This window comes from Vipera berus (assembly GCF_964194415.1).
Source record: "Vipera berus genome assembly, chromosome: 6".
Taxonomy (NCBI): domain Eukaryota; kingdom Metazoa; phylum Chordata; class Lepidosauria; order Squamata; family Viperidae; genus Vipera; species Vipera berus.
The window spans coordinates 1,669,118-1,693,876 of NC_138208.1; the positions used below are offsets into that span (position 1 = coordinate 1,669,118).

A 24,759-nucleotide genomic window follows, 5' to 3' on the forward strand; every position below is an offset into this window, starting at 1 on the left:
AAACATACAGGCTATTTTTCTTCCTCATTTTAACAGCGTTAATATTCATAGCATGCAGGTCTTCACTTCTGCTGTTTATTGGTGGAAAGATTTCCTGGTGATGCTGTGGGATATTTCAGGTTGCTTCGGGCAGAACTATAAGCACAGTCGACCAGTATAAACTTACTGCGTTTTGCAGACTGGGACTCCTACCACCAATTGGAAATCTCTGTCTAAATATGGTTGATTTCCTGCCTCTGTATTTAAATAATTTAATCGGATTTTGCATTGTGTTTTTTGTGGCTGTTTGGATTCAGCAGGGCGAGCCTTACTAAATACTTTGCGTGCCTCCTTAAAGGTTATAGACCGATGGACAGCTTTGCTGAATTCCGGCTTTTAAGATTTCCATTTGTTTATAACTACTGATTAATTGAGGAAAGAAATATTGGTCTCTTTGGATTATCTTTTGGTTTTCTGTGCTCCTTTTCTGTTCCTAGAAATAATTTAGAAGTGCAGTGTTTAAACAAGAAAGGAATAATGTTTCTTTGGGTTATTGGTTGCTGGGTGTGTTTAAAAAGCTTTTAAGAAGGTTTTGTGGGTAAACCTCTAAAGTTCCACTGAACTTGGTCCCTGCTGTTTAACCTTTCTCATAGTGAAAGAAACAGAGCGAGGCTTAGTTCTGCAGGGGAAGAGGCCCCGTATGCTCAGCTTGTCCTCTTGAATTTTGGGTTGCTTCTGACTTTGCACTTGCGGTGTTCCACAGGCATATTTTATATTCCTTCCTAAAAACAGCGTTATTACATTAAGATTGATCCACCAGCTTTCTCAGAACTAGAACTTAACTTTGAGAAGAGTTGAGATAAACTGTTGTTGTTGTTGTTGTTGTTGTTGTTGTTATTATTATTATTATTATTATTATTATTATTATTATTATTATTATTATTATTCAGAATAGAGCTGCAAGGGACCCTAGAGGTCTTCTAGTCCAGCCCCTTGCTCAGGTAGGAGTCCCTATGTCATTTCAGACAAGTGGCTGTCCAGTCTCTTCTTAAAAACCTCAAGTGTTGAAGCACCCACAATGTCTGATTCTTTTTAATACTTGCTTTATCCTCCTTGTAAATTAATACAACTTTTTAAAAAGAAAGTGGCACTGTAGACATGTGAATTTTCTTTTTTTTTAGTTTATTAGTTTTTTTATTCATTTTTCCCCATACATACAATAGCAATTTTTCAACCAACGTGCTGTCTGAGTTTACATGCTAATACATATTTAATTGCTAATCCTTTCTTCTTTCCTCCAGCCAGTGGTAAAATAAGTCCCAGGTTTGATAATAATCCGATTCTTCTTTTTCTTTCACTCTCATAGGCAGTCTGTCCATCTCTGCGCATTCTATTACTTTTTTAATTATTTCTTCATCTGATGGTATTCCTCCATTTTTTCATTATACGCGTGAATTTTCACAGCATGCTTATGTCTGCTTGCTGTTTAATTTCTAATAGTAACCAATCTTTAGAATCTCACAATTAAATAAAAAACATGATGATGATAGGCTGTAAGTGATCCTGATGTTTGAACGTCGATTTTCTAGTCAGTTATGTCATGAATGTATTCATCTTGTTCAAACTATATTATCTATTACTCATTTCCATCACACACACACACACACACTATTTATTTATTTATTTATCATTTCCATCACACACACACACACACACTATTTATTTATTTATTTATTTATTGATTGATTGATTGATTGATTGATTGTTGGGACTTACATGCCGCCCTATCTCCTGAAGGACTCAGGGCGGCTAACAACAATAAAACACAATAATACAAATGTTAAAAAAAGATTAAACTAACCAGCCCCAGTGATAAAATATTTAAAACATTTTTTTAAAAAAACCCTATCGTCAGTCCAGGTCAGCCTGATGGAAAAGCCATGTTTTAAGGTCGCGACGAAAGGAACGGAGATCCGGGGCCATCCGGAGCTCCAAGGGGAGTTGATTCCAAAGGGCAGGTGCCCCCACAGAGAAGGCCCTCCCCCTGGGGGTCGCCAGCCGACATTGTCTGGCCGACGGCACCCTGAAGAGACCCTCTCTGTGTGAGCGCACCGGGCGATGGGAAGTCATTCCTGGCAGCAGATGGTCCTGTAAGTATCCTGGACCTAAGCCATGTAGGGCTTTATAGGTAAGAACCAGCACCTTAAATCTCACCCGGAGGGCAACTGGTAGCCAATGCAGCTCACGCAGGAGGGGTATAATATGGGAGTATCAGGATACTCCCATCACAACCCGTGCGGCCGCATTCTGCACCAGCTGGAGCCTCCGGGTGGTCTTCAAGGGCAGCCCCATGTAGAGAGCATTGCACTAATCTATACGGGAGGTAACGAGCGCATGAGTGACTGTACGTAGAGCATCTCGGTCCAGATTATAATTTCCACTTACACGCTACGGTCTTTAATTTCTGGTTTCCTTTCTCTGTTCAATTTTAGTTCCTTTTATTCTTCAGGTTTAACATCAGAGATGAAGTTGATTTTTTTCTCCCTCCTTAATTGACTAACCAAGTTAATTCCTAACTGTCTGCCAGTGTTTTAATGTTCCTTAAGAATTGATGGGGTTGAAATGGCTAGTAGACGTTCTTATTCAATCCTAGAACTACTATGAAAGAGCAGGTGTAGGAGATGACCAGGCTGGGCCCGAGGGAGAGGTCACAACTTGTCATAAGTCAGAAGTCCCTGTGCACCAAACAAGAGATCTCAGCTCAGCCCTCCTTGAATGCCTTTCTTATCTCCTGCTCATTTCCCTTGGCTGTTAGTTAGCCAGATTCTTGTAGACAGCCTAAGCTTGCAGTAAATCTTTATACTCATTACAACTGCCTGACTCTCCTGATTTCCCTGGCGCTTGACAATTGGTTTGCTCGGCAGATTTGTTCTGGAAGAGCTGTTTTAGACTCAGTGTTTTGACCTCTCCTTTTATTTTAAGAATTTGAGACTATCATTTATTGCACTACTGTGCTGAAAGCCTCTAACTTCAAAATTGGGAACGGCAAGCTTGAAAAACCATCTAGCTTCCAAGAAATTTTTAAGAAGTCACACCCTCCTTCTTCGTTCCTCAGACTCTTTTAGTTCTTCCATCACCCCCCCCCAAAAAACCCCATTTTTGTTTTTAAATAGCCCCTGCTTAAAAATGGTATGAAAAAGAGTGTTTTTATGACTGTGGGAGAAAAAACAATGAGGCCGTTTACCTGGTACAAAATTAAGTATAGCGTAGAAGCGTTTCTTTCTCTGCAAGTATGGAACAATATCTGCATCAGCCTGACATGAGGTAAAACCAGAGTTTGAAAACAAAGATCCAGAAAAGTTGGCCTCACCTTAGTAAATGTCAGGCTGACCAAACAAGGAAAACTTTTATGGCAATCTTGGAACGTCCAAAACCGAAGGAGTGATTTAAGATTGAGGGGAATAACACGGACTGCAATGGAGCATTCTTGAAATGTTTTAATAACATTCATTAAACCCAGTGACTAAGCCAAAGACAGAGGTTTTATAACTCTTCCTCAAATTATACGTGCTTTTCTGCAGGAATTACAGACAGATTGGGCGTCTTCCCCTCTAAGAGAAGAATTCTCAGAGAGGGGTGGAAAACCCTTAGGGTCTCAAAGAGTTGGTTGTAAGGGTGCTTTCCACCTTCTAAAACCAGGGATGGACAACTTCTTTGAGCCACAGGCTACACTTTGGAAAACCAGGAATATTTTACTCCTCCAAGATCATCGAGATGTGTCCTGGTGACTTCCAACGGATGGGGATGGTTTTAATCATGAGAGATGTGGTTAGCCGTAGATCCATAGGGGTCTAGACACGTATGTCATGGCTTCATCACGTTAATGGAATGAAAGCTCTGATGTCACACCCACCCCTGCAGATCTCCACAGTCACTTGGATCTTGGAAACTGACAGGAAGGGAAAAAAAAACGGCATTCCTAAACATGACTATTTTTTTGCATATTTTGACAGCATTGTCTCAGATCCTTGAAGTGGTACAAATTGGGAACTGTAGGCTGCATTGACCCGGTTCTGCGTTTCACCATGGGTTTGGTCATCTGTCATGGTCTGAGGGTATTTCTGGCAAAGTGCTGTGGACATTCTAAGACAGGGGTCTTCCAACTTGGCCCTTTGATGACTTGTGGACTTCAGCTCCCAGAATTCTTCAGCCAGCCATGCGCCAGGCCTGGCTGAGGAATTCTGGGAGTTGAAGTCCACAAGTCATCAAAGGGCCAAGTTGGAAGACCCCTGGGTATAAGAGGTCCTCTTCTCTGTGGCACTCTTCCTGTGAACTTCAATCAAAGAAACGTAAAGAGGAATAAAACAAAGATTTAACTATTATTCTTCAGATGCAGAATTAGATTTGCCTTGATATTAAGAGTTACAGCTGCCAGACACTTTTTACAAAGAGGAAAAAGAAATAGCTTAACCAATGGACATTGCTAAGTGTTCAGATTCCTGCTGGATGTGAAGACAGCCATTGCTTAGGAAGGGATATCACCCATAGTAGAAGGCAACTGAAGTTTTATAGAATCCATTTGTCAGAGAGTGCACTGTCTTCTTCTTCTTCTTCTTCTTCTTCTTCTTCTTCTTCTTCTTCTTCTTCTTCTTCTTCTTCTTCTTCTTCTTCTTCTCCTCCTCCTCCTCCTCCTCCTCCTCCTCCTCCTCCTCCTCCTCCTCCTCCTCCTTCTCCTCCTTCTCCTTCTTCTTCTTCTCCTCCTCCTCCTCCTCCTCCTCCTCCTCCTCCTCCTCCTCCTCCTCCTCCTCCTTCTCCTTCTTCTCCTTCTCCTCCTCCTCCTCCTCCTCCTCCTCCTCCTCCTCCTCCTCCTCCTCCTCCTCCTCCTGCTCGTTATTGTTAGCTCCTTCGGATTGTAAAACTGAGCATATCACAGACGTTGGTCCCGTACTTTTCCCATGTGTTCACCTGGGCCTAAACCTTGCGTAGAAGAAGAATAGCCAATATTTTCTTTTTCCACAGAGTGTAGCCTTTCACTTTTCACACCTTCACTGAAATAGCAGTGCAGGGGCCGTTGGCTGAACCCCTTTGTGGCGCTCTCGGCTCTGCAGGCAAAAATCCTGGCTGCAGGATTTGTTTACAGCACCTTCTTCGCAATGGCAGTGTTGCCTGAGGAACGTTGTGGAGCAAGATTTACACGCTCGCCCGCACACATGCAGCCGAGTCTGGCTACACGCAAAGGCTTGCAGTGCTCTTCAGGGTATATCTGTGGTGAGACGAGGCAGCCATGGAGTTGAATCGCCTAAGCAGCTGAACGTAGCATAAATGTTTTCTGGAGGTAGCTAGGAGACGGAAGAGGGAAACACAGAACAGCGAAAGAGAAAAAATAAGGTTGGAAATGTTGAGGTCCTGATCGGTGGTCTTCATCCAGCAGAGTCTGGAGTTTATTGGCTGATAAGGAGGATCTCAGTCAGGTTTGGAAACGACCAAGGAAAACTTTGGTCTTTCAGCAGGAGGCCGGGAGAGACCTTCCTCGGCGAGAAAGAGAGTTATGGTCAAAGAACGTGATGGATGAAGGGGAGAGTGCATTTTCCCATTGGATTATGTCAAATAACGAAATGAGATAAATATTAAGCTACATTTCTCTGTGGTTGAATTTCATCTGCCTCTTGGCCTCCCTCGCTTGTTAATTTGGGGTTATATAAAGAACTCATGTCAAAGAAGTATTTTTTTTATTATTAATCATTTGAAATACATGTTCCATAAGAAAACCTTGAGGAGTGAAAATACAGGCCTTTATAGATCCAAATATGGGGAACACAGACTGGATTGGAGAGTCAACTCGCTGGGCCATAATGTTCTCACTAGAAGAGAACCAAATTTGTTAGTGGTCCTATTATACCTTGCTAGAGAAATGTTAAGTTATTTGCAGCATCAGTAAAGGAGAATATCTACAGCTCATGTTTGAAATGAGGGGTCCTTGGTGATAATAGAGTAGAGTAGAAATAGAAATAGAGTAGAGTAGAGTAGAAATAGAATAGAGTTAAAGTAGAGTAGAGTAGAATAGAAATAAGAATCGAATCGAATCGAATCGAATCGAATCGAATCGAATAGAATAGAATAGAATAGAATAGAATGGGAGTAGAGTAGAGTAGGAATGGAATGGAATGGAATGGAATAGAGTAGAGTAGAGTAGGAATGGAATGGAATGGAACAGAACAGAACAGAACAGAACAGAACAGAATAGAATAGAATAGAATAGAATAGAATAGAATAGAATAGAATAGAATAGAATAGAATAGAATAGAATAACATAAGAGTAGAGTAGAGTAGAGTAGGAATGGAATGGAATGGAATGGAATGGAATGGAATGGAATGGAATGGAATAGAATAGAATAGAATAGAATAGAATAGAATAGAATAGAATAGAATAGAATAGAATAGAATAGAATAAGAGTAGAGTAGAGTAGAGTAGAGTAGGAATGGAATGGAATGGAATGGAATGGAATGGAATAGAGTAGAATAGAATAGAATAGAATAGAATAGAACAGAACAGAACAGAACAGAATAGAATAGAATAGAATAGAATAGAATAGAATAGAATAGAATAGAATAGAATAGAATAGAATAGAATAGAATAGAATAGAATAGAATAAGGACAACCGTGATCTGGATGAGCAAGAATCTCCAAAGACATTTGGCCTGTCCATTAATTGGAAGCCTTGCAAAACAGCCTAACTGGATTTTGAGGGGTCTTCCTTTACACCCTCTCAGATAGGAACCGGTTGAGTTTTCCTATCTTTTCACTTTTTAGAACAAAAAGTGAAATGGAACAAAAAGTGATTTGGTTCATTAGTTCCCAGCATGCCACATAGTGTAATTCGTGGTTGTAAACCGTGGCTTCGTGGTTGCAGAAGGTGAGATGGGAGGACCGCACCATCCAGCTAATGAACTGTAGACTCATAAACAAATCCTATGAGCAACTGGAGAGGGGGAAGGACATGTTTTGAAAACATGCTGTTCAGTCCTAAAGCATTAGCTCTAATCTGAGAATATAAAAGAGATTTTTCTATGATTAGATTTATTTGTTTTCCATGCTGTAAGGAAAGGTAGTGTTGATGTTGGCCCAAGTCCTTGGCTCTTAGCCTAGAAAGGTCCAGCCTGGCTGGAGGAATCTGGCTGGTTCTGTTCCATGATCTAGTTTAGGATGTTCTTCCTTCTGTGGCTCCCATTCGCAGCTCCATCGCAAGAGAAAGACACAATAGTAATAAAATATTCTTGATTGGGTTTCACATCAGGACTGCCCATGCCTAGCAATGTTAGGAGACGTTGCATGAAATTCCTAACTGTGAAGTTGGTGTTTATTGGAAAGAAATGTCTGGTCCTAATTTGTTAAAATTGCTGTTGTGCTTTGATTGTAGGGTGTTTGTGTTTTTTAAGGGGTTTTTTTTTGGCTTATCATATCCTTTTAAAAAAAAAATTGGCTTTCGTTTCAAAATTGGCAAAAGCCTTGGAAATGTCTAATTTGAAAATGGGATTAGTGTATTTTTAATAAATAATAATGCAAATAAAAAAATGGAATGGAAGAATCGGCTTAGTTGTGAAACGCCACAATAGTTTCCAACTTCCAATGATCTTTTTTTAACTGTGGCTGTGGCTTGTTTTGTAATAGTGATTCGCCCTTATTTTAGACTAACAACATTTTTGTTGAGAATGTTGACATTTGCTAATTATATTAATTACTACTCCTAAATTGTGTTCTGTAACTTTTTAGTTTATTCTGTATAATATACAGTGAAGTATTTTGGGGGAAGTATTTTTGTTTTGTCAAGCTTTGAACTGTATATATATATATATATATATATATATATATATATATATGCATGTATGTATGTATGTATGTATGTATGTATATATATATATGTACATGTATATGTATATGTACACACATAATAATATATAATATGATATGATACAATATAATATAATATAAAACAATATTATATAGTATATAATATAATATGTATAACATTATTATTAATAATAATAATAATAGTATGTAACTTTATATAACAATTATATAATGATATTTGAAGACATAATGCCTTGGGAAAAAAACAGTTCCAAGCATTTTGGTATATTTTAGGCTGTTGTTTGCATAACAGCACGAACCATTAAAAATTAGTAATAACTTGTTTCAAATGTTCTACTTATGTGCCCAAGCCTACGAAAATTTTGGTAGCACAATGGCAAGTTCAAACTCTTTGGCTCGCTGATGTATTTGAACCTTGGCGCTTGTGCATCGCGCCGTTTCTGTCGACAGCTTTGGGAAAGAGCGAAAGGGAATCTTACACAGATTGTTGGTAACAAGCTTGTGTGCAACTGCTGTGGGAAGTGTGTGAAAAACTGGTGAAGCCATCTGCCACCGAAGGACATGGGAGAACACAGCACGAATTTCGTGCTGAGTTCCCCCTCTTTCCTAGAGTATGGTAGACCTCTGCGCCACGCAGGGTTGAAAAATGTTCTCATCTTTTTGCGTTGTTGTTTTGTGTGTGTGTGTGTGTGTGTGTGTGTGTGTTTTAAAGTGGGCTGATTGGCTGCTGCAGTTTAGATTTTCAGCTCTGATTCCTGATCTCTTTGAGTTGGAGCGAGAATCGTTTGGGGGGCATTGCTTCTATATTTTCAAGCCAGTCATAATTTCCATCTGTTTTCACTTGAGTTGTGGTTATGGAGATCCTGCTCGGCCCCTGGGATCTCGCCGTCTCTGCTCAGAGGATGTGGAGTTTTGTCAGCCAGTGAAATATGTCTGACTCTCCTCCTGCGAGCCCGGCCTCTCCATGTCATCTTGGGTGGTCCCAGGAAACCCATCGAGAAGTTGAACAGAAAACTCTTCACTTTCTCTATCTGTTATGCATCCCTTCAGTGGAAGAGTTTCATAAAGGAGCTGCAGAAGCACATTCTCCGGTGGCAGACTTCAATTAGACTCATTAACATCCCTCCTTTTAAAAAATGCCTTCTGTTCAATCTCTGGATGTCCTCTTAATAGGCAGCTGGATTTGGGCTCGCCTTCTCTAGTGTGTGTGTGGATATTTTGAGGGGGTGGGGGTGGGGGGAGGGAGGAAATCACAACAAGCCTGGGCTGATTTGTCTGCACTTTGCTTTGTTCCAGGCCCTGCTGAAGGTCGTGGTGGACCAACGGGAAAAGTCCTTGGAGAAGCAACATATCTCTGCGGTGGAGAAGCAAGCGCAGAAATGCGAAGAGCTACTCAATGCTCAGGTAATGCCCGAGTTGATTTACAAAAACGGCTCCTTCCAAAGTCAGAACAAAAGCTTTCTGCCTTCGGGGTTATCTGATCCTTCACCAGCCTTCAGAGCAATGGTGGGATTCAGCTGGTTCGCACCACTTCGGCAGAACCGCTAGCTAATTTTTTGTTGCCCAGGCCCAGAATGGACTTCTGAAAGCGGCATTCACACAGAGAAACTGGTTGTTCACCTATTTGAATCCCACCACTGCTTCAGAGCCATTGATTATTATTTTTTTACCTCTTTAGCTAAAGGGTCCACCTGCATTTTGATCCAGTGCAGTGAAAACATGATAAATCTGAGTCAGCTGAATTTTGGTCAGGTGGTCCTGAGGATGCTGCAATTGTCTTTGACTTGTATGCAGGTAGTCCTTGATTTACAACAGTTTTATGAAGGCAGGACAAGGAGCAACGGATGGAAACTCATCAAGGAGAGAAGCAGCCTAGAACTAAGGAGGAATTTCCTGACAGTCAGAACAATCAATGAGTGGAACAACTTTCCTCCAGAAGCTGTGGATGCTCCAACACTGGAGGTTTTTAAGAAGAGACTGGACAGCCATTTGTCTGAAAGGATATAGGGTTTCCTGCCTGAGCAGGGGGTTAGACTAGAAGACCTCCAAGGTCCCTTCCAACTCTGTTTTTCTGTTATGATTTGGTGACCTTTCCAAGTTACAATCACACTGACAAAAGGGACGTATGACCGTTTTTCACATGACCGCTTCCACATCCCCCAGGGTCACGTGATCAGAATTCGGATGCTTGGCAATGGATTCATAATTATGATGGTTGCAGCATCCCGGCAGGTGGGTGTCACATGATCCCCTTTTGCGACCTTTGGACAAGCAAAGTCAATGGGGGAAGCCAGATTCACTTAACAACCGTGTTTCTATCTTAACAACTTCAGTGACTCACTTAAGAACTATGGAAAGAAAGGTCATAAAAATGGGGCAAAATTCATTTAACCAACGTCTCACTTGGAAGACATTTTGGGCTGAATTGCGGTCGTAAATCGAGGACTGCCGAATCCTGTAGGCCTCAGGAAAAATATCCATGTTAACAATTCAGGAACACGTGTGGAGTCCAGGCCAAGGGTGAATCCAGTCTCGCACCCACAGGCTAAATGGCTTAGTTGATGAGTGCTAGCACCTTGAATTGCAGCCCAAAACAAACAGCAGTGTGTGTGTGTGTGTGCGTGTGTGTGTGTGTGTGTGACGGGGGGGTCAGCTACTTTAGAAGGTATGCAAAATTTTGTCTCAGAGTCCCTGGCAGTGTCCATCCTGCTGGCTAGGGCACAGCTGTGGCCAAGGCTGGCGAGCGAGTCTACTTCTATTCCATCTCACTAAAAGGTCTTCTGTAAACATAAAGGTAAAGGTAAAGGTTCCTCCGCACATGCGTGCTAGTCGTTTCCGACTCTAGGGGCCGGTGCTCATCTTCGTTTCAAAGCCGAAGAGCCAGTGAGGACGTCTCCGTGGTCATGTGGCCGGCATGACTGGACGCCAAAGGCGCACGGAACGCTGTTACCTTCCCACCGTAGTGGTCCCTATTTTTCTACTTATTTATTTATTTATTTTATTTATTTAATTTAATTTGTATACTTGCATTTTTACGTGCTTTCGAACTGCTAGGTTGGCAGAAGCTGGGACGAGTAACAGGCGCTCACTCTGTTACGCGGCACTCGGGATTCGACCCGCCAAATTGCCGACCTTCTGTAAACATACTGATAGGCCAAAGACGGGATGGGCAGTGGGAGTCAGTATCCCTGGGTACATCCAGGGATGACCATGGCTTATGGAAGATTACAACTTGGAAAGAAGAGTCAGTGAATGAAGATGGTGGATGGATGGATGGATGGATGGATGGATAAGGGAAGGGAAGGAAGGAGGGAAGGAAGGGAGGGGGGAGGGAAGGGAGGGAGGGAGAAGGGAGGGAAGGAAGGAAGGGAGGAGAAGGGAATGAGGGAGGGGGAAGGGAAGGGAGGGAGGAGGGAGGGAAGGAAGGAAGGAAGAAGGGAGGAAAGGAAGGCAGGAGGAAGGGAGGGAAGGAAGAGAAGAAAGGGAGGGAAGGGAGGGAGGAGGAAGGGAAGGAAGGGGGAAGGGAGAAGGGAATGAGGAAGGAGGGGAAGGGAGGGAGGGAAGGAAGGAACGGAGGCAGGAAGGAGAGAAGGGAGGAGAAGGGAAGGAGGAGGGAGGGGGAAGGGAAGGAAGGAAGGAAGGCGTTGTGTGTCTATGCAGTGAAGAGAAAAGGGGAGAATGTAACATTGAATGACGGTGGTCTGATCTTATAGGGTAGAGCTGATGAATATATGCAGGGACCTGCAGAGGGGAAGATTAATTACATAAATTCAAAGGGCTAAATGTAAGAGAGAAAGTATGAAAGTATGAAAGTTGCAAAAGAAACTAGAATGAAAATAAAACAACCTTGAGAAGTGTGTGTCCTGTTTGAAAGGCTATGAGAAGACAGGTTAGTTTTGGATAGAAAACATGGAAGGAGGATATCAAAATTGCCGGGGAACATTATATTACTGTGCCAGGAAGTATGTTGAGTTATGCAAATGGTGATGGAAAATATGTGGGATGAAGGGGAAGAGGCTGTGGATGCAAAAAAAAAAAAATAGACTTAAGAAAATGATTGCTGAAAACCGTGAGGATGAGAGGAAGGTATCTTATAATGTTTGAAGAGGAAAAATAAGACATTTCCTAGGAAAATTGGCAAAGGGGGTCACAAGCAAAAAACAAAACAAACGAAAATCGAAAGAGGCAAAGGAAACGCAAAGAGTTTTTAACGGGGATTTTTTTTAAAAAAATTGGAGGTAGATGAAAAGAGCTAAACAAGGAGCTTTCAGCAGAGTTATTAGAATTAAAAAAAAGGAAAGCCATGACTGAAATGAGTGAATAATGAAAAGGGTTGTTTTGGAGATGGATGAATAATAAGGATGGGTGGAAGCGAAAGGCAGGCAGGCTCGTCAGCGTTCGCCTCAAGGAAGAAGGGATGAAAGGGCATATAAGGGCTATGAGAGTTTGGAAAAATGACAACTCTCCAGGAGTGCAAAATAAAATATTATGCGAAACGCTTGACAATCGGACCCGTATTCCAGATAGTCCTCAACTTACAATCATTCGTTTAGTGACTGAAGTTACAACATTGAAAAAAGAGACTTTAGAACTGTTTTTCACACTCAAGACCATTGCAGCATTTCCATGGTTACAGGATCAAAATTCGGACACTTGGCAACTGGTTCATATTTGTGACGGTTGCAGCGTCCCAGTGTGTGTGTGTGTGTGTGTGTGTGTGTGTGTGTGTGTGTGTGTGTGTGTGTGTGACGTGATCCCCTTTTGCGACCTGACAACGCAAAGTCAGAAGCCTGATTCACCAAACAGCCATCTGAGTCAGAACTGAAGAACCTTCCCAGAGAAGGAGCAAAATGTCTTCAAGGAGAGAAAGTCCAAATTGCCTCTTGAAAAAGCGCTTTTGGGGCACCCGTGACCAGGATGATGGAGAATCTCCATAGACAACCACGGTGTTACTAACACAACAACTGCTGTAAAGCACTTAACAACTGTGAGAAGAAAGGTTGTAGAATGGGGCAAAACTCACTTAACAACTGCCTGTCAGAGCATGCACGGTCTTATTGCACTGAGATAACCCAGGAGTAAACACAGTAAACAGTGGTTTGTATTAAATGGTAGTTTATCTTACACTGTCTGCAATATCATACACCAGGAACAATATACATACACGTGCTAATACAGCAGGATCCAGCAAACCACAATTACAGCAGGAAAGGGAAGAGAGAGAACACATCAGCAGAGCCTTCCCTTTATACAAAGGCTCTTAAAGAGACACAGACCCTGCTGGCTTTTAAAGAGACATAGACCCTGCTGGCTTTTAAAGAGATACAGACCCTGCTGAGTCATTCCCATCTTTACATTCCATCTTCCATCTTCCATTACATAAACTGGTTAGCTGTTAAATCAATACCTTGACATGTCTTAGCAGCAGAAATTTGGGACTCTGTTGTGGTGATAAGTCGAGAACCACATGTACTCTTGTTTCCCTAAAGGGAAGTGTAGCAAGAATGGATTACTTAAGTATAGGGGGGCAAATTGTATTGAAAGGCCTCAGCTTTGACCTTCCAAAAGAGCTGTGAACACTTGGGTTGGTTCACCCAAGCTTTGGGCGAAGATGGAAATGAACCAGCAAATACACACTTGGCGAGATGCTGTAGTGCTGATATTTTGTGTGGTTTTGTGGGTTCATATTTATCTTGCTCTTATGAAATAGGGCTGTGAGTATTACATGCCATGGTTATCAATAACAACAACAACAACATTGCAAGGGACCTTGGAGGTCTTCTAGTCTAATCCCCTGCTCAGGCAGGAAACCCTACACCACTTCAGACAAATGGCTGTCCAGTCTCTTCTTAAAATCCTCCAGTGTTGGAGCGCTCACAACTTCTGGAGGCAGGCTGTTCCACTGGTTAATTGTCCTCACTGTCAGGAAATCTCTCCTTAGTTCTAGGTTGCTTCTCTCTTTGATTTAAAGGTGGACCTTACAAGTTTTATAAATAAATATAGAGGGATTGAAATGGGCTGGATGGGTATTTGAATAGATGTCGGAAATAAAATTGAAAAATTGAAAATGATAATAAAAATAGTTCCATCTTAAAAATATGGAATCGCAAGAATGTTTTTTTGGAACACTCCAAATGGAATCAACTGAAGCTGCTGCGTCAGGAAATGGGCTGAATCTGTTCATGCAAATTGTAGCAATAAGTCTATTTTAGATAGAATTGTTCCTCAAATGCCTAAATATGCTCACAAATGATATACATTTGAAGTTGTCTTCACAAGATGGTTGCTATGCTAAAAGGAAGAGGCCAGAACTCACTGTCTCCCAAGTTCAGCATCACAAAAAAATGGATTAATGATGGAAGCCTACAAGTTGTTGTTGTTAGCTGCAAAGTTGTGTCCAACCCGTCGTGACCCCACGCACAACGTTCCTCCAGGCCTTCCTGTCCTCTACCATCTTCTGGAGTCCATTTAAGCTCACGCCTACCGCTTCAGGGACTCCATCCAGACACCTCATTCTCTGTCATCCCCTTCTTTTGCCCTCAACCTTTCCCAGCATTAGGCTCTTCTCCAGTGAGTCCTTCCTTCTCATTAGGTGGCCAAAGTATTTGAGTTTTAGCTTCAGGATCTGGCTTTCTAAAGAGCAGTCAGGGTGGATCTCCTCTAGGACCGACCGGTTTGATCGCCTTGCAGTCCAAGGGACTCGCAGGAGTCTTCTCCAGCACCAGAGTTCAAAGGCCTCAATTCTTTGGTGCTCAGCCTTTCTTACGGTCCATACAAGTTATAATAGGCTTATTATAATGTGAGTTGCCCAGAGCTGGTTTGGAGTTGGGACTGAATTAAATTGAATTAGTTGAGTGATAAATAGCAATGGGAGTGCAGACACTCAGAAAATTAATTATGGTGAACAAGTCTGAGTGGAGATAATTAATTGATTGTGAGTCACTGTGGAACTGTGACACCAGCAATCCCAGAAGGAAACTGGGAGTAGAAAATGCACTGATTCTCAAAATAGGATTTCATTCTTCTGCCTTTTAATCCTCAAGGAATTTTATTGACGAACTTTCTTGACCAGTAAGTCTTACTAAGAATTGTAGAGTGTACAGTGTTTTGTTTAAATGGCTACTTAAAAAATGGAGGATAAGAAGAAATATAAATACAGCTATAATCTTGTCTCATTTTCTGAAGATGTGAGTTTCCATGCTTTTAAAAACATCAGTATAATTTGTTTAATGGGGCAGTCCATGCATTTTTTTGAACGTTTGTTTAGTGGTAAATGATTGCAAAAAATAAAAACGAGGGATATAGATTTAGACTTCTAAAGCATCTGGAAGGCATTGATTTCTTCAGTTTGAAATAGTATCTCCAGTGGAGTTATTTAATTCCTATCAAATACTGTATATATAAAATACCCAGACATTTTTAAGCTATTGAAAACCTTTTTTTTCTTTCTTGCCTTTCGTTTGGGAAAGAACAACAGAAGTTTTTTTTGGGGGGGGGGAGTTGAATATATGTAATCCTCAACTTAATTTTGTTAATTAATTGTGTTATAGTAAATTTATAAAAAAATCTGTTCAACATACACATTTCTACATAAAGTTCCTTTTTTTCCGTTTTCCTAAAATTTCTGTGAACGGAAAGATTTCATGCATGAAACCCAGTTTATCCTTTTGCATGTTTTATGCTCTCTTGATTTGATTTCGTTATTTCCAAATATTGGTCATTGAAGTTGCACTTTAAAACAAAAAATATTTAAAACTATTACGTAATCTGGGGATATTACGTAATCTGGGGAAGAGAAAAGGAGGCCCTGGGGAAAGAAACACACACACACACACACACACACACACACACACACACACACACAGAGAGAGAGAGAGAGAGAGAGAATATACGTGTGTGTGTGTGTGTGTGTGTGTGTGTGTGTGTGTTTATTTCCTGTTGCAACTCCTCCCCATCTTTATATTTCTATTTTTCCCCTACATCACAGGAAATCTTTCTTGCCTAAGAAGGTCCTCCATCATCTCCTACTTCAATCCAGAGCTAGTAAAAATATACTTTTTAAAAGCACCTTTCCATTTTGAGGCCAACAGGAGAATGCCAACAAAATACAGGCAGTCCTTGACATAATAACAACAATAACAACAACAACAATAATAATGATGTTTTAGGAATAAAAGTTTAATAATAATGATGATGATGATGATGATGATGATGATGATGATGATGATGTTGGAAGGGATCTTGGATTGGACAAGTGGCTGTCCAGTCTCTTCTTAAAAACCTCCAGTGATGGAGCACCCACATGTTCTGGTGGCAGGTTGTTCCACTAGTTAATTGTCTTCACTGTTAGGAAGCTTCTCCTAAATTCCAGGTTGCTTCTCTCCTTGATTAGTTTCCATCCTTTGTTTCTTGTCCTGCCTTCGGACGCTTTGGAAAATAAATTGACCAATTTACATGTGCCACTAATTAAATGTGCTACTAGTGAGCATGTAGATGTAGATTTTTGTATGGATAAGTACAGTGAAATATAGGACATTTATACAAATTGCAGTAGATTAAAAAAAGCATCATAGTTATAAAAGTGTATTTATGTGCACACAGATATACAGTATATCTGCATAATGTTTGCATTAGAACATATGATAGTTAGAAGTGTATTATACATACACATATATACAGTATATCTGCATAACATTTAGATCATTATGATAGTTATACAAGTGTATGATACACACACACACATAAAGTATGTCTGCATAATGTTTGAATTAGATCATTATGATACTTATACAAGTGTATTATTTCTCTGCACACACACATACAGAATATCTGCAGAATGTTTGCATTAGGTAGTTATATATAACATTATAAAAGTTTACTATTGTAACAAACTCTATTTTTAATTTTTTTTCCCGTTGTATTTTTTCACCTATTGTTAAGCCCTTGTTATGTATGTTTTGGTTATGTATCTTGGTGTTTTCTCTTATTTTTCCCCCCTCCCTTTTTCTGTTACTATTTTAAAAGTAATAAAGAATAAATAAATAAAAAACATACGCATTATACCAATGAGATGAAGGCACAGAGCCGAAGTCGTATTGAATATAGCTATAAAAGTACATTTTTAAAAACCCTTCTTGGCATGACTCTTTGCGGTGAAGCCATTGTTTCTGAAGAAGATATCGTTTGCGGTGTTTATTTGGAACTTAGCGCTTGTAAACATAGATTGTAGAAGTTGATGGACTGGATTTGAGTGACCTGTTCAAATGATTTGGGGGGGCGGCGGGGGTTACTTCTTGGTAAATGGGTTCTCTGAATTAGTGTGACTTCACAACCGAGTTTCTGAGTGCATTTGTGATGATGCCTCAAACACAAACTTCATTTTGAAAAAATGTACCTGCTGCTTATGAACATGATTCAATCTTTTTACATTATTTTCTTTGACTCACATTCCAGGAAATAGAATTTTTCTCTCTCTCTTTCTCTCTCTTTTTTAACAAAAATCAAGGAAAACCACAGGAGTGTATTTATCTTTGACTCGACATCAAACATTTTCATCTGGAGCAATTGCTCGAAACAGCTAGCAGGAAAAAATTAACCTGTATCTGAACTTTTGTTTTGGGTTTCTTATTGCAGTGTTTTTTTTCCTTTTTACTTCTTTTTTCTTTTCCATAGGCAAAAGTTGTTTCATCTCATTTCCCCCCCCCCCTTCTTGAGCTTGGACCCGTTACATTTTCCAGCTTAACTGTAGGAGTTTTCAGCTGCATTGTTTTACGTACTGGATGTGCAGTTTTACTGCATAAAAAGTTACCAGAGAGCAGAAACTAGCAGTTGAATTAGCAATTAGGTCTGAATGTACCTTCGCTGAAACCATCAACCATATAATGTTGTTGCTCATGACAATAAACAATAGGAGACAGTCTCCTCGTTGCATTGTGTCTTTCCCCAATCCAGCCAGCAGTAGCAACCAAAGGACGAAGCTGGCAAGGAAGAAGATCAAGTCAGGACTTCACTGAGTCTCATCCTCACCAGGAGAGGTTGAGAATCAAATAAATGGGCACCCGCAGGGGTCACAATCTCTTCGGAAATTAGATGTAATGTCCCAATTGACACTCCACCCTTTTTGTACAGGCAGGTAGGGTCTAAAACAGGTGGGGCTTTAGTCATGAAGCTACAGTCACTATCTTGCAGCTATTGAGCCCCAAACATTTGTAATGTTGAAGACCCTAAGTGGAATTTTCCTCCAATGGGATTTTCCCATGTATATTGTCAGGAAACATAGATAGGGCAGCCTAGAAAAGTAAGTGCCCTCCTAACCATACCCAAACACTCCGAATTTCTTGGCGATGTCCATTTTGCTCTATGAGTTCATGGTGTCCTAACCCTAACCCTAAGTGGAATTTTCCTCCAATGGGATTTTCCCATGTATTTTACCAGGAAACATAGATAAGGCAGGCTAGAAAAGTCAGTGCCCTCCTAACCATACCCAAGCACTCCGAGTTTGTTGGCGATGTCCATTTTCCTCTCCGAGTTCATGGTGACCTAACCCTAACCCTAAGTGGGCTATTCTTCCAATGGGATTTTCCCATGTATTTTACCAGGAAACATAGATAGGGCAGGCTAGAAAAGTCAGTGCCCTCCTAACCATACCCAAGCACTCTGAATTTGTTGGCGATGTCCATTTTGCTCAACGAGTTCATGGTGACGTAACACCAACACTAGTTGGATGTAACTATAAGGAACGAGTTTGGCTTTTTCACTTTGATGCTTGGTTTATACAGGATCACGCAGATATACAGATATCTACTATCTATCTACTGTAGATAAGGGGGTCTCCAAACCTGGCAACTTGAAGACTTATGGACTTCAACTCCCAGAATTCCCCAGCCAGGAGCTGAACTCCATAAATCTTAAAGTTGCCAAGTTTGGCAAACTTCAGTCAGAAATATCTCAGCCCAGAGACCACTATGTTATATTCTTTTATTTTCTACCAAGGTTGAACTTGCAAAGCAGGGGTCTTCAAACTTGGCCCTTTGATGACTTGTGGACTTCAACTCCCAGAATTCCTCAGCCAGGCATGCGTGATACTAACTGTATTCCACACATTTCTCAAAACGCCATCACCTAGCAGCTTTAATATTCCTTGTGGTGGCAGTTCCTTTAATTATCTGCAGATAATTTCTTTGCCCCGAATCTCATAGGCTGAATGTATCAGAAAACAGAAAAAGATATCTCTCTACTGTGAATTATTTTATAATTTGGTACCTTTGAAAATAATCCGTTTCAGAATTTTTCTTCCTACCATATATACAGTATATAAACATTCCAAGCTGATCATATTGGATAAACTCTCCAATGAGTCTTTCCAGCTGTCCAGATGCTGAAACACTGGCCATGATCCGGGGTGCCTGCATGTCCTTGGATGTTGTCCCTTCATCCCTTGTTGTATTTCCTTGTTTTTGAGAGATGAGATTGTGAGAAGGTTGGAAGGAGAAAGGAAGAGAGTGCAAGCTATGTTGACGTTCTTAAGCTCCACTTTCTGGGTTGAGTAGAAAGATGGAGATGTGAGGAAGCAGTAAGTCCCACGAGTGGTGCCTTGGAGCAGATGTCTCCGGCAAATGATTTCCAGCGTCCTGTTTGGCTACTACATTTGAGTAAATTCATTCCTTCTTGGAATTATTGTTTGGCCTTGCTTTTTCAAGTGCATCAGTCATCCTTCCAACTCTACGGCCAATTTCCGGTGCCGTGATTACATTTCTCAGCTCAGTACATTTATTTCTTGCCATTCGCCCATTTTTCCTCTCTCCTTGACAATCATAACATAGAGAATTATCCATGTAACCTGGCATATCATGTCCTGGTTTGCATTCTCCAATATTCATAGCTTGTTTATTCAGAGCCTGAATCTCTTAGCATGGCACCTTGTAAATATTGGTGCGGCGGACACAAAGCTACTGCAAAAAATACCTGTGTGTCTTGGGAAGAAGGAAAGGAACAAGCTGCATGCATCAGCTGCATGCTTCATGTCTTTGTCCAAAAATACACCAGGAAACTTCTGATCAATCTGGGGTTTTGGCTATATCGTTGATGGCAACTACTTTAGGAAAATATCCATAACATTTCAAATGGACCTACTGTCCCAGAAAGATGAGCAGGAAACCCCCACAAAATAGTTTATAATGTAATGGAAAGCCATTTTTGCATTTTGAAATTATGGTAGGGTTATCTTTGAAGCTTGGGAACTTCAGTTCAAGAGAACTGCCAAGATTTTGGGTGGGTCCAGGGGATCCTCATTGGACATTGTTGTGTTTTAAGGGTTATTCTGACTCTCTTGGGGTCCACAGAAGAGTATGTAGCCATGGGGCTGTTTAGTGCCCTGAAACCGCTCCCCTTCTTTGGCATTTTAATTGTTTTACTCCTGTTTTTCATTATTTTGTATATTTGTATAAAGCTTTTTTTTGTTTTTATGTCTATTTGCACACCGTCCAGATTCACTTTCTGAGGGAGATGGGTGATTTCTAAATATAAATGATCAATAAATTGCAAAACCTCTACGTCTATCCTCACCCAGAGGAGATCCACCCTGACTGCTCTTTAGAAGGCCAGATCCTGAAGTTGAAACTCAGATACTTTGGCCCCCTAAGGAGAAGGAAGGACTCACTGGAGAAGAGCCTCATGCTGGGAAAGGTTGAGGGCAAGAGAAGAAGGGGATGACGGAGAACGAGGTGGCTGGATGGAGTCCCTGAAGCAGCAGGCGTGAGCTTAAATGGACTCCAGAAGATGGTAGAGGACAGGAAGGCCTGGAGGAACGTTGTCCATGGGGTCGCGATGGGTCGGACACGACTTCGCAACTAACAACAACAACAATCCTCACCCAGGTTTTCCCCAAAATCCTTCCTTCTACTACCCCCTGAATCACGATGGCCTCCTTGAGGATGGCAGGCAGGTTGAGGAACTCTTCCTTGTGCACATCAAGGAGTCCACTGTACTTTTCAGGTATATTCTATCCAATAGACAAAGATGTCAGATTGTGCCACGATGTCTTGATGCGCTTCCTGCTGTCATCTGCCTGATGATGCCATGACATGTCACTTCCCCCATTGTCACCTCAGTGGATATCCATGAATAAAACCAGTTATAAACTTTGAAAACCAGAAAAGTTGGTTTTGCTTGTTGTCTGCCTTTTATATAAATGTAATCTCCCTTCCCTTCATTTTTCCCCTCCTCCCTCCCTCCCTCCTTCTTTCTTTCTTTCTTTCTTTCTTTCTTTCTTTCTTTCTTTCTTTCTTTCTTTCTTTCTTTCTTCCTTCCTTCCTTCCTTCCTTCCTTCCTTCCTTCTTCCTTCCTTCTCTCTCTTTCTGTCTTTTCTTTCTTCCCTTCCTCCCTCCTTCCTTCCTTCCTTCCTTCCTTCCTTCCTTCCTTCCTTCCTTCCTTCCTTCCTTCCTTCCTTCCTTCCTTCCTTCCTTCCTTCTCTCTTTCTTTCTGTCTTTTTTCTTTCTTTCTTTCTCTTTCTTCCCTCTTTCCCTTCCCTCCTCTCCATTTCCCCCCCTCTTCTTCCTTCCTACCTCTTTCCTTCTCTTTTACCTCTCCCCCTTCCTTCCTTTAGCATCAAAGGCTGCTTGATATGTTGGAAGAAGAGCAGGAAAGCTTAGAAGGCAAAACCAAAGAATCCTTGTTGCAACAATCCCAGGAATGCAAGGTACATTTACTTTTCCACATCAAAGGGCTGGAAAACCTGACAGCGTTTAAAAAGAGGGGTCATTGAGAACCCAGAAGAATATTTCAGAGGGCCTTCCTTTCACAAGGATGCAACATCTAAGCCAGGGGTAGGCAACCTCGGCTCTTTTATGACTCATGGACTTCAAATCCCAGAATTCCTGAGTCAGCTGACTCAGGAATTCTGGGATTTGAAGTCCATGAGTCATAAAAGAGCCGAGGTTGCCTACCCCTGATCTAAGCAGAAGGTCTTGAACCACGAAGAGGGGTCAAAGGCAAAAGTAGATTTCCTCACATTGGGTTTATCTAAGACAGAGGTGGGGAACTATGACCCTTTGAGGACCTGTGGACTTCAACACCCAGAATTCCTGAGCCAGCCAAGCTGGCTCAGGAATTCTGGGAGTTGAAGTCCACAGGTCATGAACGGGCCATAGTTCCGCATTCCTGATCTAAGTGAAGAAATGGACACCCGGCACTTAGGATGCAATTGTAAAAGCTAACACGTTGCAATTAGTTCCACCGTAAAGATGTTTTTGCACCTTTATATTCCATTCCCTTTTCCCTTCATTTTGCTTTTCTTTTTAAGAAAAAGGGTTTGTCTCTGCGTCCCTGCAGGAAAGCCTCACCTTGTCGGTCATTATTGACTTCAAATAATCTTCAATTGATATTAACTATTTCTAGGCTGCTTTTTAGGGCAAAGGGCCTCCCCCCAAAATAGCTTATATATAAAATTGGGATAAAAAGTTAATAAGCATTACAACAAATGTATTTATGCTGGTCTCGCCTTGCTTGCCGTGGCCCTGAAGATAATACTCTGTGACAGAACAGCTGGGTGTCGCATTATTCCCTATAAGAATCCTGAAATAGAATCCAGAAGATTTTCTAGAGGGATGAGTTCTAATTCTGGCTTATCAGGGGAAGGGAACAAACTTCTTTTTCCTAGTTGGATTCATCACTAAACTACAAATGGGTTCCGTCTCGCTCACTTCAGCTGACTTCAGATTTGAGCATTGACACCAACTCCAAATTCTGTTCCAGCATCTGGATGGCCAGCTGTGGTCCTTCCAGATAGCGTAATCTGGAAGGAATGGTGCTTAGATCTTCTAGAAAGAAATAAAGCGAATTAAATCCTTTGGAAGATGCCTGTTTGTGAGAGGAGCAAGGTGATGAACAAATGATGAAATGGGCTCTGCCTCTTTTTGTGGTTGTGTTGTTGTGTCACATGAGGTTACAAGGCACCTTTCATCATTCTGACAAAGCCTCTGGCTTCTGTGGACATCCATGCTTTTTGGAAGATATATATATTTTTACAAGCTGTAATACTTTTTACTGTGCTTTGTTTCCAGGAAATGTTGGAAAAATGCATGGAGAATGAAAGGGAACGTAATAAGGAGGCTTTGGCAGCAGCTGCAAAGGTATCTTAGCGTGCAAAAATTGTCCCTGGGGGAGCTTTTGAAGCTCCCTTTGATGTTGTTGCTTTTGACTTCAAGGCGAAGAAGATGGGACTGCACCAAGTCAACATCTGGAAACGAGTTCTTAATGCGAGGGATTTTTTTTATTGTTACACTGAGTTTTTATTCTTCTTGATGCCTGTTATCAAACTATGCTAGAACTAAAACAAAACTGCTAGAAGCCAGTGAAAACTTCTTCTGCCCCCCTTCAGTTTCCCTTCTAAAAAGCACTGAGAACTTTAGATGGTGGCTTTCCACTCTGGAAAACTTTTCCTAGTGGATATTTTGAGAAGAAGCTATTTTGACCAGTCAATTTAGCTTGAGAATAGAACAAAATAATTCCTTATTGGCCAAGTGGGATTGGACACACATAAGCTCTCAGTGTACGTAGAAACAACAAAGTGATAAATCATAAGATAAAAAAAGTGATACAGGATACCAATATGAGAAGGTAATAGGAGGGATGAGAAGGACAATGGCAATACAGCCCTACTACGTGGGTAAATATCCTTAGACACAAGACAGCGTGGGGGGAATTAGGGGTTTAGCAGAGGGATGGCACAAGGAAAAAAACTTTACGTCTAGTTGTTTTTGCATGCAGTGCCCTGTATTTATTATTACATGTATGTATTATTATATAATAATATATTATATTAATTATTTTCTTAATACAATGGATATATATCTTATATTCACACACACACATATATATATATCACATATAATTTTATTATATTATAATATAATGCAATGCCCTATATTTATTATTACATATATCTATATATATATCTATCTATCCATCCATATATTCATATTATAATATATTAATTATATTATTTTCTCAATACAATGGGTATGTTATATATATTATATTCATTTATATGTTTATATATATATATATATACAGGTGTGTAGGTCTTGGCATAAGGAATACGCCAAGACCCTTTATCTATCTATCTATCTATCTATCTATCTATCTATCTATCTATCTATCTATCTATCTATCTATCTATCTATCTGTTATCTATCTATCTATCTATCTATCTATCTATCTATCTATCTCTATCTCTATCTATCTCTATCTATCTATCTATCTATCTATCTATCTATCTATCTATCTATCTATCTATCAATCTATCTATCTATCTATCTAAAAGATATAATTTTATTATATTATAATATAATACAATGCCCTATATTTATTATTACATATACATATATTATAATATATTAATTATATTATTTTCTCAATACAATGGATATATTTTATATCTTATATTAATTTATATATTTATAAATAGATATTAATAAATACATATATAACATAATTTTATTATAATATGCAATGCCCTATATTTATTATATATTTATTAATATATATAATATATAATAATATATTAATTATATAATATTATAGTGGATATATTATATATGTTATATTCATTTACATATTTCTAAATACATATCTATAACATATAATTTTATTATATTAATTACTTTGTATTATAATTGATATAATACATTATATTATTATAATAGATATAGTATTATGTTTATTATTATCTTGTGCCATTGTTATATTTTGCTTTCTGATCCTGACATAACTCCCAGCCAGGCCTCCTGTCTCTCTTTGGCGTCATTTCTCCTTTTATGGAGGTGAGGACACGAATTGAGGAAAAGAGGGGCCTTCTTCACATTTGTTTTTACCACATAATGCCCACTAGCCATGCTGAAAATAATATTTCC

General features: G+C 40.2%; 1 protein-coding gene across 5 annotated transcripts in view; it reads left to right on the forward strand.

The window, feature by feature from the left end:
* Positions 1–24,759, forward strand: part of CCDC91 (coiled-coil domain containing 91) — a 98,829-nt gene that overhangs the window by 46,175 nt on the left and 27,895 nt on the right. For all 5 annotated transcript variants that reach the window (XR_014026947.1, XR_014026948.1, XR_014026949.1 and 2 more), the window contains 3 exons: positions 9,146–9,253; positions 21,453–21,545; positions 22,909–22,977. Coding sequence is in view for 2 of the 5 variants with exons in the window: in XM_081331331.1 (XP_081187457.1) it covers positions 9,146–9,253; positions 21,453–21,545; positions 22,909–22,977 (270 nt within the window). In the remaining 3 variants the exon portion in view is untranslated. The remainder of the gene's footprint in view (positions 1–9,145; positions 9,254–21,452; positions 21,546–22,908; positions 22,978–24,759) is intronic.